The sequence below is a fragment of the Corythoichthys intestinalis genome, chromosome 4 (assembly GCF_030265065.1).
Source record: "Corythoichthys intestinalis isolate RoL2023-P3 chromosome 4, ASM3026506v1, whole genome shotgun sequence".
Taxonomy (NCBI): domain Eukaryota; kingdom Metazoa; phylum Chordata; class Actinopteri; order Syngnathiformes; family Syngnathidae; genus Corythoichthys; species Corythoichthys intestinalis.
In genome coordinates this window covers 35,876,924-35,895,786 of record NC_080398.1, presented here as the reverse complement: position 1 = coordinate 35,895,786, position 18,863 = coordinate 35,876,924, and the positions used below count along the sequence as shown (strand labels likewise).

The following is an 18,863-nucleotide window of genomic DNA, read 5'->3' as shown; positions in this document are numbered from 1 at the left end:
ACGTGACACACATACATATTTGCGCAGTAAAATGAACACGAAGGTGTGTGTGTGGGGTTCGAGTGCGCGCTGTGTGCGGTCATCTTGGCCATAAAAGTGGTGAAAACTAAGCACTTTACACTCATGGATGTACAACATCATTTTAAGATGCTAAACTAACACCTTCCCTCTTAAAGCAAATGTGCAATGCGAATATAATGTAAAGAACGCTCTCCTCGACGCAGCGAGAACGAATGGGATCAACCAGCCGACGTAATAGGAAAAACAAGAAACGGTCGCGCTGATAACGGCTCTAACTTATAAGAACTTTATGGCATGAAGAGGAAATACTTACATTTGTTCATGGACGCACGGATTAATCCTCAAGTGGGGTGGCCGTCCTCTGCTCGAAATGCGCACCTTACGCTTACGCCTATTCTCGTTCTCAGAATATGCAGCGCTTATGACGTAGGACAATAACAGGACTGGTTGCTATGGGAACGTACGCAGCGGCATACCGCATACCCAAGGAACCTTGCTAAAGGGAGTATTAAAATTGCTAATAAAATCGTTTAGGATTATTTTAGATGCATATATGTTATATTTTTCTTATAGAGTAGTCAACGAGGATTATGATAGACCCATTAATAGACTTTCTTGGAAAAAATCACTATTTCTTTAAGTAGTCAAATGAATAATGAGGTGGCCTGTGAAAATCCACGTAAAATATTACAGCAAGGACGTTTCATGAAATGCTTGATGAAGCCCTTTTGGCCCATACCCTTTAGGATAGCTTAGCTTAGCTGTGGAGTAGTGTTCCTCGACCCTTGTGGTAGTCGGTTCGATTCTCCACCTTGATGACCCCTCCTATATATCTTTGAGCAAGATACTTGACCCTGCCTTGCTCCTGGTGCTGTGTCACCAGTAGGCACATAGCAATGAAGTCTAAAAAGCGCTATATAACACCATTTACATTCGTACATTATTCAAACTGATTGGACTTGCATAAAACATGTATTCTAATTGGGACTGATAACAGAACTGATAGTTAATCTGCCAAATGATACCATGGTTTTGAATCACTCCCAATACTTGTAGCTGCGACAGTGCGGTGAAGCTGAGTGTGCTAAATCTTTATGTGCCAAATCTGTTGGCCCTCTCGGGGCCCTTGCTGGCTGGGGGCCCTAGGCAATTGCCTGCGTATGCCTAATGGGACGCGACGCCTCTGCTCATGGGGTTCAGTACCCTTGGCAAGGTTAAGAACCAATGCACTATTGGGAGGCCGCATTACACGTACCACACTTCAGAATCACAGTTGATAGAATTTTATAAATGTGTCTATGGGTTTCCCCCAGTGCCCTTTAAGCCAGGCGGGCCGCCAAGCTTCTCTTGCCTGTGCTACAAAAGAAAGTATAAAAAGCTTACCCTACACATTTTAACTGCATTTGAATCATGTCTAGTGATAGGTCTAATAACGCAATGGTAACATTTTATGGTTGATATGTGGACAGACCTGTCCCAGCTCTCTGCCATTGCACTGAAGTGTGTTATTGTTAAAACTGTATTTAAAGAATGTGCCTTTTTGCAAGACTTTTTAAAGTATGGTTAATAAATGGCTTATGATAACATAAAATTCTCCTAATTTCAAAATTCGACTTAACGTTAGGGTTGTTCCAATCATGTTTTTTTGCTCCTGATCCGATCCCGATCGTTATGAGTATCTGCCGATCCCAATATTTCCCAATCCGATTGCTTTTTTTTTGTGCTCCCGATTCAATTCCAATCATTCCTGATAATTTTTCCCGATCAAACACATTTTGGCAATGCATTAAGAAAAAAATGAGTAAAACTCGGACGAATATATACATTCAACATACAGTACATAAGTACTGAATTTGTTTATTATGACAATAAATCCTCAAGATGGCATTTACATTATTAACATTCTTTCTGTGAGGGATCCACGGATAGAAAGACTTGTAATTCTTAAAGGATAAATGTGACTTTGTATATTGTGACTAAATATTGCCATCTAGTGTATTTGTTGAGCTTTCAGTAAATGATACTGTAGCCATTTAACTGTTCTGCCCAAATGCATGATGGGAAGTGCAACAATGACTGTGCGTAGTGGCACCAATAGATATATCTTCTCTGCGTTGGGAAATAATATATAATATATGAAAAATACATATTAAAAAAAGGCATGTCCGGTATTTTTTTTTGCCGATTCCGATACTTTGAAAATGACGTGATTGGACATCTTTACTTAACGTTTTAATTTATCATAATTTTTCCCCCAAAAATGTTGGGGTGCAAATAATTACAAAATCTGCCTAGCAACAAATAATCAGACAAAAAAAAATTAACACATGCTTACCATTATTGTTCCTCTTCATTTCCAGAGTGTCAACTGTCCGAGTGGACCCAGTGGAGTCCCTGCGTGAAGAGGAACAAGACGTGCGGATTCAAAAAGGGTTCGCAATCTCGGGTCCGACTACCATTGCGGCACCCCCGTAGTCGGGGAACACCCTTGGCCACAGGACCCTCACAGTGCGCACCGCAGACTGAAAGGAGAAAATGCGTCGTAGATAAGACGCCCTGCTTAAGAGGTTGTTGTTTAATTTAATTGTTTTTAAGGAAAAAAAAAACACCAATATCTGCAGACAACACCTTTATAATGCACATACCAGCGGTATTAATTGTTTAATTTCCTAAAAAGAACGAAGAATTAATTTTTTGGAGTGTAATAATGGAGAAAAACGCTAATAAAAGCCAGCATTTTCAGGAAGTGGCAGTCCTTTGAGTGGGCAGATATTTCATTAATGCTAGTATTATTTTAGCCAATCGAATGAAAGTGTTCCAGATTGCCCGCCCTTCCTTGTGACATCATTACTACTTAATATCATATGCACCTATGCCCAAGACTATCTGTGTATGTGCATGGGTGTGAGGCAGTGGCAGATGCTGGCCTTTCAGTGAGGGGTAGCTAGAAGTGTGTCCTGTGAGTGCTTTGTGCCGGCTGAAGGGCTCAGCACCACTCACTGCTTGGTAGGGAAAGAAACTAGAGTGCCAGAAGTCAAGTCTCCAAACATAAGTAGCTACGATAGAAAAAAACACCAGAAATAAGCTCGATTTTTCACTAGTCATTTTTGACAAAGCAAGTGTTGCTAGGATGATTATGAAAGTCTTGGGTTCAGCTCAGAACAATGGAATGAAAATTGAAAACTGTCTCCAATTGATGTTAATACGACAAGATCAGTGATTGAGGATGTTCCATCCAAACCTTTGTTTTCAAAAACTACTAAATAGAAAGTTTGAAAACTTCCAGAATAAATGTCTGGATTTAATTAGCAAATCTAGATTTCAATATTTGAACATAACTCAAATTATATTAAAATACACAATAAGTAAAACCTGTTAATAAACTCCTAACTATCCAGGAATGCAAAAAAATAAATATTTGTCTTAAGACCACACAACATTGTTAAGAAATTAATATAACATATATATAACAAAAAATATATACCGTAATTTTCGGACTATAAGCCACTACTTTTTTCCTTCATTTTGATACCTGTGGCTTATAGTCCAGTGCGGCTTATTTGTTGATTTTTTTTAGGTAACACTTTATTTGACAGGGGTGTCATAAGACTGTCAACTCAACAAAAAATGAAAGCTCCTTTGGGCTGCTTTAAAACCACATAAATAAAATAAAAATGAAAATTAGAGAGAAAGGGATAAACCTCGGTTCACTACATTTCTCACAGTTTAATTAACGTTAACAGTAGAAAATACATACAGGAGGACACTTCTTTTCAAACTCACACAGTTTAATGTTATGCAAACTAGGGCTGCAGCTATCGAATATTTTAGTAATTGAGTAATCGACTGAAAATTCTATCGATTAATCGAGTAATCGGATAAAACATTTTTTTTTAGGGAAAGAGCAATTACAAATATACATGAGGAAAAAAAGACATTTAGTCCAATATTGAACCATTTTCAGTCAATCAATGTCTTTATTTTCGATGTACATTGTTGAAAACAGCCAACAATTGCATCTAAGATGTGACTAGAAAAAAAATTAACTGCTTTCAAAAAAAAAAACAAAAAAAAAACATACTTCTTACCTAAAAATGTAATTACGCTTGATAACACACATCACTTGAAAGCTACGGGTTTTTCCCACGTTTCAATTTAATTTCCATTTGTGTCAAGAATTTTTAAGTTCTAGTTTTTTAAGTGAGTCTAAACTGTAAGTACTGATAGGATTTTGAGTTTTTGCCGTGTTCAAAATAAATGTATGAAACCTGCTGTGTTGGAGCACATTAGGGACCAGTGCTACTTGGTGTTTTATTCAGCAGTGACTACCGAGCTAAAACTGACAGTTAGCTTTATTGAGTTTGAATTTACACCCTCATCACTCTACAGCGTTGTGTTTTTACAGATTAAATAAAGCCTGAATGTAAGACACGTTAGCCACGCAACGACAGTGGCCATAATCAATAGAAACCTAGCCGCCGAAGGCTAACGTTACTTGAGCAAGTGACAACAACGTTATATTTATTAGCGATGAGAAGTCTACTGCTTAAAGATGGTGGCTGTTTACTAACGCTGCCCACAGGCGGCCGAGTCTGTCATTTCGCATCTAGTCCTAAATGCATGCGATATCTATGAGACGCATCGGACACTACCTGCTACCACACTAGCATCATGCGGGTGTAGTTTTAAGCAACGTCGGCGCAGTTTGTAGCGGCAATCGGCTGTGGTAAGTTTTCTATTTATTTATTTATTTTTTTATTGCTTCTTCCTCTACGCACGTGACGTCAGCGCGTTGTCCCGCATTAAAAATAGTCCGGGCAAAACGTGATGCTTAGAGCTGGCAAAATTAAACGATTCCTCGAGGTTAATAAAATTACTCGATCAGTTTTTTAAGTCGAGTTATTCGAGTTGCTCGAGTATTCGTTTCAGGTCTGATGCTAATGCTGATACAGGTCGGACTTTCAGTAGCAAAATTAGTAGTGTGTTCCCCACTTCCACAACATTGACGTCTTTTTACATTAATTACAGTGGCTGGCGCTGGTCGAAAAAAAACCAAAACCTTCTAATCCCTCCTCTTTGAAGAGGGTGGAGGTGGCGGCATGGGGCTGTGAGTGTGTGTCTTTGTGTGTGTGTGTGTGTGTGTTGCTGGGGGGGCAAGTCATCAGCCAATCAAACGTGCATTTGAGGGGAAAAAATGGACTGGCACACTCAGCAGTGAAAAGGGGTAAATGTAAGTCTGAACATAATGAAAGTAATTCACTTAATAATGGTAGGGTCAATTATATCCTTACAACATATGGGGAGACAATCTAAATTACCTATATAACTGTAGTAATTAAATAATGCAAATAAGGTTGCTTAAAAGTTGGTGGGGACAATTTAAGCATCCTGAAAAGTTGGTAGTGTTATGTCCCTACCGTCCCTATGCAAACCTACGCCCTTGGGCCAGACGTATAACACAAATAGAATAATTGTAAATTGGGGGCAAACCTGTCCAAAACCTGGTCTAAAATGTCAGTTTGTATAGATATAGTCAGCGTATGAAAATGAGGCCCTGCTTGTCTTACTTGTTGAACCCCTGACACTTACTCACCGAACCCCTGGGGTTCAATCGAACCCAGGTTAAGAACCATTGTTCTCGACGTTGGTCGTCTTTTGAAAAATTTCTTTACATTTCTGGCCATTTCACATTGAGGTCAGAATCAAAACTTACGAATCATTCAAGTTAGTATTTTTTTTATGGTTATGGGCACAGGCGTTCGTATTAAACCTGATCCCGTCAGCCTGAGCAGACTATTACCGAACTTCCCACTCGCTCGCCTCTTGATTATCTTTGACTCACCGCAAATGACCCAACACGCTCCATTGCTTGGCGTGAAAACAAGAGAAGCAATACACCGCGTGGCTGCGCCAGAACAGATGAGGCAAGACTTACAGAATTTGTTACTTGCGGATATTTTTTTTTTTTTTAAAGGCTATTAGTTGTTCCTGGCCTCTGTCAATGCAGAATTTATTGGGCGAAAGACGCCTGCAAAAGCAGCTGTTTTTGAACTTTGTTTTGAATTTACAGTGGGGCAAATAAGTATTGAGTCAACCACTAATTGTGCAAGTTCTCCCACTTGAAAATATTAGAGAGGCCTGTAATTGTCAACATGGGTAAAACCTCAACCATGAGAGACAATGTGGAAAAAAAAAACAGAAAATCACATTGTTTGATTTTTAAAGAATTTATTTGTAAATCATGGTGGAAAATAAGTATTTGTACCAAAAGTTCATCTGAATACTTTTTTATGTACCCTTTGTTGGCAATAACGGAGGCCAAACGTTTTCTGTAACTCTTCACATGCTTTTCACCCACTGTTGCTGGTATTTTAGCCCATTCCTCTATGCAGATCTCCTCCAGAGCAGTGATGTTTTGGGGCTGTCGTTGGGCAACACGGACTTTCAACTCCCTTCACAGATTTTCTAAGGGGTTGAGATCTGGAGACTGGCTAGGCCACTCCAGGACCTTGAAATGCTTCTTATGAAGCCACTCCTTTGTTGCCCTGGCTGTGTGTTTGGGATCATTGTCATGCTGAAAGACCCAGCCACGTCTCATCTTCAATGCCCTTACTGATGGAAGGAGATTTTAACTCAAAATCTCTCGATACATGGCCCCTTTCATTCTTTCCTTTACACAGATCGGTCGTCCTGGTCCCTTTGCAGAAAAACAGCCCCAAAGCATGATGTTTCCACCTCAATGATTCACAGTGGGTATGGTGTTCTTCGAATACAATTCAGTATTCTTTCTTCTCCAAACACGAGAACCTGTGTTTCTACCAAAAAGTTCTATTTTGGTTTCATCGGACCATAACACATTCTCCCAGTCCTCTTCTGGATCATCCAAATGCTCTCTAGCGAACCGCAGACGGGCCTGGACGTGTACTTTCTTCAGCAGGGGGACATGTCTGGCAGTGCAGGATTTGAGTCCCTGGCAGCGCATTGTGTTACTGATAGTAGCCTTTGTTACGGTGGTCCCAGCTCTCTGTAGGTCATTCAATAGGTCCCCCCGTGTGGTTCTAGGATTTTTGCACACCGTTCTTGTTATCATTTTGAGGCCACGGGGTGAGGTCTTGCATGGAGCCCCAGATCGAGGGAGATTATCAGTGGTCTTGTACGTCTTCCATTTTCTAATAATTGCTTCCACAGTTGATTTCTTTACACCAAGCGTTTTACCTATTGCAGATTCAGTCTTCCCAGCCTGGTGCAGGTCTACAATTTTGTCTCTGGTGTCCTTCGACAGCTCTTTGGTCTTGGCCATAGTTGAGTTTGGAGTGTGCCTGACTGAGATTGTGGACAGGTGTCTTTTATAACGATAATGAGTTAAAACAGGTGCCATTAATACAGGTAACGAGTGGAGCCTCGTTGGACCTCGTTAGAAGAAGTTAGACCTCTTTGACAGACAGAAATCTTGCTTGTTTGTAGGTGACGAAATACTTATTTTCCACTCTAATTTGGAAACGAAGTCTTTAAAAATCAAACAATGTGATACTCTGTTTTTTTGTCCACATTCTGTCACTCATGGTTGAGGTTTACCCATGTTGACAATTACAGGCCTCTCTAATCTTTTCAAGTAGGAGAACTTGCACATTTGGATTGGTGGTTGACTAAATACTTATTTGCCCCGCTGTACCTGGGGAACAAAATTTGCTGTGAATTTGCAATAAATGTCATTTTTGCGTGATACATCGGTGGCTGGTTTCCCATTATTTTTCTGTTCAAAAATCCTCAAATAAACCCAAATAATACACACAAGAATAAAAAACATCGGCTTAAATATCTTTTTAGAACGTATATGGACCTAAAATTTTGTCCACAGAGTGTGTGTACGAATTGACTCCACCTGGAAGGAAGTCGGCTGTTCGCCGGACAGCTGCCGTTGAGAAATGACTCGCGTGTGAATTCGCCCTGGAAAGAATTTCATCTCGGGGGTCAGGAAAACAATTAGCGGTGAAATATTATAAACCCTTTCATAAAAATTTCCAAGGTGTCGATGCTGCGGAAGGCTCGAGATGAAAGGGGTGCCATTTGATGAGCAATCACAGACGATTTCCTTGAGCTAAAATATCAGTTTATTTGATATTCTGTGGGAGTGGAACGCACCGAGGGCAGTACTTGTATAACAATATGTGATTTAGTGGAATATATATCATCTTCTCCCCTTTGTTTGAGGGTCTCATTTAGAAAAAAAGGTTTTCCGCACAGGCTATTGCGTTTGTGAGGTGGTCCTTGTTTGGACTGAATGGAGAGGAGGGGCAATCAGGATTGGCATTAATTGATGGGGTGTTCCTTCCCAATTCAAACCGCCTTGCCTGCATTAGTTACTGGTTCAGGAAGTCATTAGATAACAGAATGGAACTCAACCGCCAAATGTGAACACCGCTAAAATCGTTTTCTGAAGATGATGGCAACAAAAAAATGAAGAGAAGGCCACAACGACATCGAGGCAGGTTTAACATTCTGGTGAAAAGTGGTCACTACAGAGGACAGCTACTGAAACGTACACGAAAAAAATATTTGGTGGATTTACTCGATAAAATTATTGTAACAATTTGACTTACTTTTATTAAGTAAATTTTACTATAAGCAGTAAAAGCAATAAAAATACAAGCAGTCTGATTTTGCTGTTGTATTATGTAAATTTTACTACAAGCAGTAAAATTTACTAAATGAAAGTGCAAATTGTTACAATGATTTTATCAAGTAAATCCACAAAATATTTCTTCAGTTTATCCACAGACTTCACTATGAGTTGACGAGACAGCTCCTACAGACATTGCGCCACGCCCAGGCGGAGCGCTTTCACTGCGATTAACTCAAACACACACTGTGTTCTAATGCCGGATTTAGGTGGAAACAGGTTTTAGTGCATACAAGCAAGTAGGAGTGTCTCAAGGGTGATTTGGTCGAGGATTCAAGGTTATCATTATCTAAAATGGCACCATGCATGCACTTTTAAACGTGAAAAAAAAAAAACATGAAATTGGCGTAACTTTAGCTTAAAAATATTTACCTAAAATGAATGATACCTGCCCAATTTTTTTGCTTTTTGTTTTACGCTAATATCTATACAATTATACGCATTTATTTACAAGAATTTTCAACTTAAAAAGCTCTTGGTTTTGTGATGGCTGCCATGTTGGATTTTGTATCCATACACAATAGCGGAACTTTACATTCAGATAACCAGGTAATTTTCGGCCAACTGCCCGTTTTATTTTATGTAACATTTCACTCTAAAAACGACGTGGGCTAGATAGCCGGCAAGACGTGCTGAGGTAATCATGACATCGGAATTCAAATTTAGATATCAATATTTGAACATAACTCAAATTATATTAAAATACACTATAAATAAAACCTGTTAATAATGTCCTAAATATCCAGGAATGCAAAAAAATAAATATTTGTCTTAAGACCACTCAACATTGTTAAGAAATTAATATAACATATATATAACAAAAACAATATACATTAGAAACAAGACAAAAAATAAATAAAAATTCAACCTTCTTTCAGGTAAGACACTACTGCTTTTGACCACAAGCACAGCCAAACTCAACAAAAAACATGAAAACTCCTTTGGGCTGCTTTAAAACCACATAAATAAAAATTGGAGAGAAAGGGATAAACCTCGGTTCACTACATTTCTCACCGTTTAATTAACGTTAGCAGTAGAAAATACATACAGGAGGACACTTCTTTTCAAATTCACACAGTTTAAAGAGCATACGACAGGAGAAAAAAAAGTCTTAAATAGCATTATTATGTGAATTAGAATCATATTTTGAGACGATTCGATAATCGTGACATCGGAATTCAACCTAAATAAGTTGTGATTGTAAATAGCAGGGGTCTCAAAACCGGCCCTCAAGGGCTGCTGTGGGTCCTGGTTTTTGTTCATACCGATCGAGCACAGACAGTTTAACCAATGAGGTTTCTGCTAAGGGGCCGTTTACACGGTGACTCTCCGAGAATACGAAAAATTTCAAATTTGCATTTATATGGGCTCGTCTCCATTCGAACAATGTCTAAATTCCGCATGAAAACGATATAGTATTCATGCCAGGCCCTAGGGAGCAGTGCAGATTACAAGGCGACAGCGAATGATGCACTTTGACCCCAACAAGCTCCTCAGCGCGGAAAAAAAATATGCCCGCCCACTCGAAGCAATGGCATTGTTGGAGCAGTTTTTGTGTTGAGTGACGTAATGTGGCAGTGCCGCCAATATGGGCGATGACGTCATCACAATGCGCGTATAAATCAATGACTTACTCAGCACAGGTGTGGAACGCTGGCAGATATAGTTTTCAACCGGCAACACAAAAACTGCAAAGCATACGCGACATACAGTATATGGCCGCACGCAAACATGCACGTGTATGTTATAGATGACCGCAGAGTTGCGTGTATATTGCTTTGTTTGTTTGAAAGTTTGAAGACACGAAGTTTGCATTTTTGTTTTGTTATTTGACCACACGACATGACTTTGAACTGAATGACCACGATTAGCTTGACCATACTCATTGACAATTTGACACCTTGGATTACCATCGGCCACGTCTATTTGTCTGATCCTGCCGGCTGACATCGACACATGGTGAGTGCGCGTTGAAACATTCCTAAACCAGCGTATTATTGAAATTGTCAGAACAGGCATTTTTCAACATATTTAATTTAAAAATATTATTAAAACAGTAAATTAAAGCTGACATTCCGCCATATCTGCCATTTTTAATGTTTAGTAGCACTGCTGTGCACGCCCAATGTGACGTGTACGAGTGCTGATGTTATTGGCGCGGTCTCGCGCTGCGGGAGCTTTTGATATTCATACGGAGCAAGCCCCCCTCAATCCCCCGCAATCGAATTCTTCCACTTTGGAGGCAGGATTCAGAATTTTTCGTCTTCGCTTTTCGTCTTCGCCGAAACCATTTGCACGCGAGGCGATTCCGCTACTCAGTCATTGCGTCTTTGTGTCGCAATGAAATGTAAACTTCCCCTAAAACAAGTAGCACCTGACTGCAATCAACTGATTACACTTGTAAAACACCAGGTTGGTGCAAAGGTGTCGTCTTATTTTGTTGGAACAAAATCCTGCACCCACTGCGGCCCTATGTGGAACAGTTTGGAGACCACTGGCAGTGTTGGGAGTAACGCCTTTATAAATAACGCCGTTACGTAACAACACTGACCACTGGTATATAGAAAAATGCAAAATGTGCGTTTGTTGAGTAGAATTAAGATGATTCTGCATGCTTTTCTCAAGTATTAGGTTTCTGATGAGAAAATTTAGTGTTTATTAGCTGTTGAAAACGTATGTCAAAATTACACAAAATAAAATAAAATTAGGTCGCCATTTCGGGCAAAAAAATATATGTTAAATATTGATATTGAGCCAATAAATGTAGGTGATTATGTCTGCATTTAGTGATTTTTGTGCATCTAGCGTAAAATCTGAGAATTCTATAGCCATTTTAAGTTCTGTTATACTTACAGTACATAAAACAATATTGATTGGGATTTTATTCGGGAACGACTTTCAATTTTTTGGTGCTGCTGCTCATGGAGATTCACATATATGCCTGCGCGAGGTGCCTGTTTTGGTTTTAGGTCGCTAGCGGCTTTGGTTTTGAAAAGATTTGAATTTTTGAATGTAGCACAAAATGTAGGCACACCCACATTTTATAAATACTTTTTAAGATGATAGTATAGTTTTTAAGTTGAGAATTTTTTTTTTGTTCATTAAGAAACCATTTTAGAACCTGTAATTTTTTTTACTACCCATATTTTTTAATTGTGAAACTATATTTTAATTTTGCTGTTGTCAACTGCATGCTTATACTGTCCAGTTCTTGGCACGTGTGCACCTTCCCCCCCGCGAGGTGCACGCAGCCATAGCAAGTCCATAACAGACATCCGTCAGTGTAGCAAGCGAGCCCGCCTCGGATAAACAAAACGCATACAGGCTGAGTAATAGCCGCTAGCCACTAGACATTGTGTTCACTTCCACTTCCAAAATCTTTCGACATTATTTCGCAATGATTGTTATGATTTCTATTCACCAAGGAACGGACTGTAGTTTTATGGTGTACGTTTAAACTGATGACTACCTATTTTTGTCTCATCAGAGAAGAAATCCAAACGGGGCCAGCTGGAAAACTCGAAAGGCGTTAAAGACAGTGATCGGGGAGGTGGCGGAAGAAGGCGAAAAGGCCAAAGCAGGACCACCGTCGTCCCTAATGTCACGAGCAGCTCGGTGACGGCCTGAAACAGGAAAAATGTGACAAGATGAGGTCAATCTTGATGAGTAAAATATTACATTTGACTGCTACAAGATTCTGACTCGTCATTAAAATATGCGAAATCTGCTCGCTTGCATTGTCAGAGGTGATGGATGGATTGTCTTCTCTTAAAATGGCGATGAAAAGATCCCTGAAGTGACTCTTTTGGAGCAAATCCAATACAAACACACAGTGCGAGCCACTGAACAAGAACTATGTAATATGCTGCTTTTATGTTGTTGTTTTTTTTGCAACAGGGTTCTGACGTTTTTGCACAATTGTGATTTTTTTTTTAATGTAAACATTTATACATGACATTCTCATGCATCTGTTGCGTTACATGACCATACATAAGTCTTTGTAATGTTATATCTATCATTTAAAACTCAAATAAAATATAATAAGGTTTGGTTAATGTCCCTCGCTGATCTCCTCGAGAAGACAATATGCATTCAGCTCGTTAAAATTTAAATGGTGGCACACTAATCGCCCATTCTAAGCATGATTATGTTCCTCAATAAAGAAAATTTAAAACATCATTACAGTACTTGGTTTAGTTGAGCTAATCATCACCCCTGATACACAATATGTATTTGGTCACTACTGATGCAAATTAAACTTGGATTGTGCTGCCCCCTTTTGTACACACTCAGCTGTGCAGTTTTAGAAACTATCAAAAATTTTTTTTCAGATGTTCAAACAACCGAACCTAAGATGCTAATATAATGCACAACGAGTCAGTTGTCAAATTAATTATTTTAAAAAGAACAGGACAAATGTGTGCAGCATTGTATGTGTATTTAAGGTATTTCACCAGAAGTGGGTGCTATACATACATTACATACAATCATTATTGATCAGAAAAAGCCATCACAATTTTAATGATGACAGATATTAATTAAAGATTAGACAGTACATACTGGACTTTTATGCAGTTTATAGAAGAGTGCACAATAAGCCACCACATCGCGTTAGCATTTAGGTATTTCTTTTTTTTTTTCTTTTTTTTTTAGTAAATGGAAGCCGGTGTGTCAAAGGGTGCGTTCACTTGCTCTGGTAAAGATGACGTTTACCACTTGCAAATTGTTCGTCCTTTCTATGTGTTTTTACTATTGTAGAAAACAAAAACAAAAAAACACCACAGACACTGACTTCATTTTGGTTTGTTTCGTGAGCAAAACTGTTGTAGGCAGTTTAATTCATTCATTCCAACAAGAAAACGCATCAAAATGCAAACGTTCAATTTTTGTTTGTAAAGGAACATTTTAGCTAACACTTTGTTACAAAATAAGTGTTTTATAAACGTGTACACGAAGTTATCATTCTGGCGTCAAATCAAACTTGCAAATTGACGACAAATATTCTTAAAATACTTAGTTTCTTACCATTCACAACTTGTTGTACGCCATTGTGAAAATTAAAAGGTTGCCAGTCCTCCAACAGATTTGATGCTGCCTTCACATGCACTGGGAAAGATGAACATTATCACTTGCTAATTAGCAAGTACAAGTGTGTCCTATTCATGTGCTTTTGTTTCGTAGCACAAAACAGCATAACAAACACGCATTTCCTTTTGAGTTGTGGCGTGGGCAAAACTGTTTTAGTCCATTCATTAATCTTCTACAACAACAAGAAGAGAATGCATCAACATCCAAACAGTAAGTTTTTGTTTGTAACTCAACATTTCAGCAAACACTTGGTTAAGAAATACGAATTTTATAAATGTGTGCATTACATTATTGGGCTGCCGTTAAAAAAAAAACAAAAAAGTGAAAATTGTTGAAAAATCTGAAAAACTTCTTGTTCGCACGCCGCCATTTTGAAAAGTAAAAGGTCCACCCATCTGAGGAAACTCAGGTATCACAAATGAATAAAATCCCAATTCTCCAGGAGAAAATACAACTTCACATTCAATTTTCCACTTAACAAGTGGTAGTTACAATAATTACGACTAGTGTTTTTAATAATTGTGTTAGAGTATAACAGCGTTTCTGACGGCGTTATTTTGTTCAGTAGTGAGTAATCTAATTAATTACTTTCCCCATCTCTGCAACGTCGTTACTGTTACTGAGGCTGTGACGGGGCGCGTTACTAAAATTTGGTTGAATGAAGTGCAAGTTGTCTGAGAGACACGGGGAGAGCAGAGCAGGAGGGGGGAGGAGGAAGGGGGTGGTGACGCCGTTACAAACGCGATGATGATTGGCTAGGTGAATGGGAGCGTTAGCATAGCATTCGCGTTCTCGTTAGCTTTAGCATTTAGCGTGGTGAGCGTCATCTTAAACTCTTGGGCAACTTTTTCCTACACACAGTTTGTGGTGTCCAGGTGGTACACTTAATTGCAAATAATGTACTGTTTTCCTGCTGAGTGTGCATTATCATCACCAAGTATGCTTTGTCCTTGTAGAAGCTATAATATACTAATATTTAAAAAAAATTTTTTTTGATTACCAAAAATCGTCACTTGGCCTAAACTTTTATTGAATGACGTATCCATAACCTTATGTGATGCTTTTTAATCAAAACAAGTTGAGCAAAGACAGGAGAAGTAGGAGATTCAGAGCATGACCTCCATATTGAGAAATATATCTACAGTATATATATTAGGGGTATGACGATTATGGGGCACTGTTTTTAAAGCTGTACATGCTAAATATTACAACATAATTTTCTCACATTTAGCGCCACACAGTGTTTAAAATGGTTTGAAATTTTTAGAGTCACTTTTTTTTTTTTTGCACATTCACAGCGCAATTTAGCAACTTAAATATTTAGTTTTTCATAAGAAGTTTTAGATCTGAGTGTTTAAATCCAGAATTAAATATTTAATTTTAATCATAAATTTATATCCTATATCCTAGATGTTAAATCTGGAAACGGTTGGAACTAAATATTTAGCTTAGTATGCAAATTCACGTGACTGGAGAACGGAAGTAACAAAATAAAAGCTAGAGCAACTCAGAATGTCTGTTTACCTTGATTAAAAATGAATAAAACCTACTCAACAGTGGCAGTCGGTCGGCTCTTGGACATGAGTCATTGTGATTATAACAATATATAGCTAAAATACACATTTAGGACAAACTATTTAAAGAGTATTTTGTGTGCGCCAGCTTTTATTTTGTTACTTCCGGTCTCCAGTCATGTGAATTTGCATATTAAGCTAAATATTTAGTTCCACCTGTTACCAGATTTAACATTTAGGATTCAGGACATACACTTAAGAATTAAATTAAATATTTAGTTCCGGATTTAAACAAGCAGGTCCAAAACTTCTTATTTAAAAAAACTATTTAAGCTGCAAAATAATGTTTTAAATTTGCAAAAAAAAGTGACTCAAGATTTTACACCACATTTTAAACACTGTGTGGCGCAAAATGTGAGAAAATGTTGTCATAATTTTCAGCATGTAATGCTTTACAAACGGCGCCCCATATGACGATACACACAAGTTACGGTTTAGTCTGTACCTCGGTACCGGGGTCAAGGTTCGGTGTGGGTTCAGTACTAGGTAAAATTGGGGGAAAAAAAGTAAAAAGTGTGACCTACGTTTTTTTTTTGGGGTGGGGAGCGGTTGAATCAGTTCAATCTGTTAATATAAACATCTTATATGCGAAAGATCTTTTAGAATGTAAAGTGTAATAACGTGTAGAACATGAAAAGTAATCTCAGTTAATTTGCTGAGTAACTAATTTAGGGCTGCAGCTATCGAATATTTTAGTAATCGAGTATTCGACTGAAAATTCTATCGATTAATCGAGTAATCCAATAGAACATATTTTTTTAATGTAAAGAGCAATTATAAATATACAAGAAAAAACAAGAAATTTCACCTAATATTGAACCATTTTCAGACAATGTTTTTATTTTCGATGTACATTTTTGAAAACAGCTAACAACTGCATCTCAAATGTGACTAGAAAAAAAGAAAAGAAAACAAATTCACGGCTGTCACTCAAAAAGCTTCTAGATCTTATAAAAAGAAATCTTATTTCCTACCTAAAAATGTCATTATGCCATATAATACACATCACTTAAAAGTTAGTTTTTCCCATGTGTGTCAACTGAATTTCCATTTGTGTCAAGCTATTTTTAAGTTCTAGTTAATCAAGTTTTAAGTTAGTCTAAATTGTAAGTAGGGCTGCAACTATCGATTATTTTAGTAATCAATTAATTGATTAACTAGTTACTTCGAATAATTGAGTAATCGGATAGGGAACATGAAAAATTCAAATACCTGAGCTGAGCCTCGAATGGTATAAAAAAATAAATAAATAAGGATCTACTATATGTGCAACAAAAGAACAATGACTAACTTACATAGCAAAAGTCCACTAGCTTAAATGCTATAAAACTGTAACTTTTTTTTTTTAAACAATGCTCTTAACAATTGTTCAGATGCATATTCTAGCAAAAAAACTGCTAAATAAACCTATAAATTAAATTACGAATGCATTGAAAAAAACATTAGCTCAAACAAAAACTTGGCTTATGTTTGTCTTAACATGGATCAGCTGGATTCAGCTATGTGAAATGAGGCAGACTAGAGGGCAGTGTATCAATCCAAATCACTAAATTGAAACACTTTCAAAATAAACCTTTACAATGCCACTTTAATTAAACGACTACTCGAAGCAGCAAAATTTAATTTGAATCTTTTTTTCTAATCGAATACTCGAGGTAATCGATTAATCGTTGCAGCACTAAACTAATTACTCTAATTGCTCTTAAAATGAAGTAACTGAGTTACTAACTCAATTACTTTTTGGTGGAAGTAACTAATTACTTTTTTTCAAGTAAGATTAACAACACTGATTATGACACCATACTTTTATGAATTTAATTCTCTCTTCAATTAATTCATGACACATTTAAGTATTTATTTATACATGTATTTATGCGTTTAACTTCTGTCCCATTTGGTCCTTCATAAAATGGAAGCTGACAGGTGGAATGTTTAAATTGATCGCACAAATTAAAATCATTATACTTACCTTGAACTGGAAGGATGACCAAGGACAAGTAGGGAACATCTGGGAATTATTTGGGTGAGGTAAATATGTGATAATCATCCACCTGTCTGCACTTTTCTTTTTTAAACTACCAAGCTTCAAACTAGTTTTTAAGTTGTCGCTATTTCGTGAACTGGTAGCACTTACCTTTTTTTATCTGACATTTAAAGATAGGCCACATAAATCACTTATTTGGGAGATTCCTGCACTGCACTTAACATTGACTATTCTTTCTTAACCCTTTGACTGACTTTGCGGATTAATTCGTTTACTTTTCGCATCACACCAGCCATATGTGCTGCAGGTTTTTGTTGCTCCACCAAGGAAAGGCGTGTGAGCCTTTTTGGTTTTCACAAATTTCCCTTTCACTGTGGAGATTGGCCAAAACAAGTCCGACAACTGTGGGACCATTGGACTTATGAGGAAGTGAGTAAACTACGTGTTTTGTATTATGTCAAATACTGGGATCATGGCACACTTTTTAATATGGAGGTGGCTTGCATTTTGTGGCTGACAATGCTCCTTGTCCACCGAGAAGGCCGCTCAACCAATGACCGGCGGCTTGCCGCACATCCCACTCGGTCGTCTTTGCGTGCCAGCCGAAAATGCGCTTTCCTCGGCTTGGCCACGAGCAGCTCCGCGCTCCAACGTCGGCCGGTTTGTCCACCGAGAATGGGCTATTTTCGGCGTTCATTCCTGACGATGAGCGCTGCCAGCCCGCCGTTATTTATGCTCTTTCCTCCGTCTCCGTTCCTCCATCTCCGAAGATGAAAAAAAATGACAAAAGCCGGACTAACTCATATTCCATTTCGCGCAAGACTGTTATTTGTCATGACCATACAATTTATTTAGCAATTGGGGAAAATTACTTAGATAAAAAGAATGTCCTGTAAAAATATTGGAGTAGAGAGATTGAAACAATCATGACATTTTGCTGCTCTCTGTCGTATTATCCTCATTTTGAATCTTCCCCTTCAAGGACTGAATCCTAAATCAGATGAAATCGTGACCCTGCCAACATCATCATCCAGCTAGGGACGCTAGAGCGCTATAATGTATGTAAACTACCGTACTGGCCTGAATATAAGACTGTGTTTTTTGCATTGAAATAACACTGAAAAAGAGGGGGTTGTCTTATATTCGTGGTCTAAACATTATACCCATTCATGACGCTAGATGGCGCCAGATATCTTTGAAGCGATGTTCTGTCATGACAGATCTCGGCTACTCTCAAGTTTAACCAGTTTGCATTATTGTATTGCAATGTTTTTCCTTATCCAGATTTGTTTCAAGGTTACAGTTAGACTTCACTTTGATGGTTAATGCAGTTATTGCAATTTTGTTGTTTTATCACAATAGATTGGTTTATTTACATTTCAAAAACCAGAAGCCATTCTTTTGTTTACAAATGTGATTGCACTTTAGTTTACATATTTAAATGTTCAGTTATTAAGATTTGAATGAGGCAAAATAACATGCTTTTTCTCTCAAATATATTGTATAATCATTTACG

At 37.9% G+C, this 18,863-nt stretch overlaps 1 protein-coding gene and 1 long non-coding RNA gene across 4 annotated transcripts in view; one reads left to right on the top strand and one right to left on the bottom strand.

Moving 5' to 3' along the window:
* rspo1 (R-spondin 1) overlaps positions 1 to 13,310 on the top strand; it is a 55,600-nt gene extending 42,290 nt beyond the window's left edge. For both annotated transcript variants that reach the window (XM_057833595.1, XM_057833596.1), the window contains exons 5-6: positions 2,382 to 2,588; positions 12,189 to 13,310. In XM_057833595.1, the coding sequence (XP_057689578.1) occupies positions 2,382 to 2,588; positions 12,189 to 12,328 (347 nt within the window). In that variant the 3' untranslated portion in view covers positions 12,329 to 13,310. The remainder of the gene's footprint in view (positions 1 to 2,381; positions 2,589 to 12,188) is intronic.
* Positions 1 to 14,081, bottom strand: part of LOC130914425 (uncharacterized) — a 118,795-nt gene extending 104,714 nt beyond the window's left edge. For both annotated transcript variants that reach the window (XR_009062913.1, XR_009062914.1), the window contains exons 1-3: positions 13,734 to 14,081; positions 12,171 to 12,324; positions 2,357 to 2,415 (exon numbers count right to left, since the gene is read on the bottom strand). This is a non-coding gene — a long non-coding RNA (uncharacterized LOC130914425). The remainder of the gene's footprint in view (positions 1 to 2,356; positions 2,416 to 12,170; positions 12,325 to 13,733) is intronic.
* Positions 14,082 to 18,863: the final 4,782 nt, after the last annotated feature.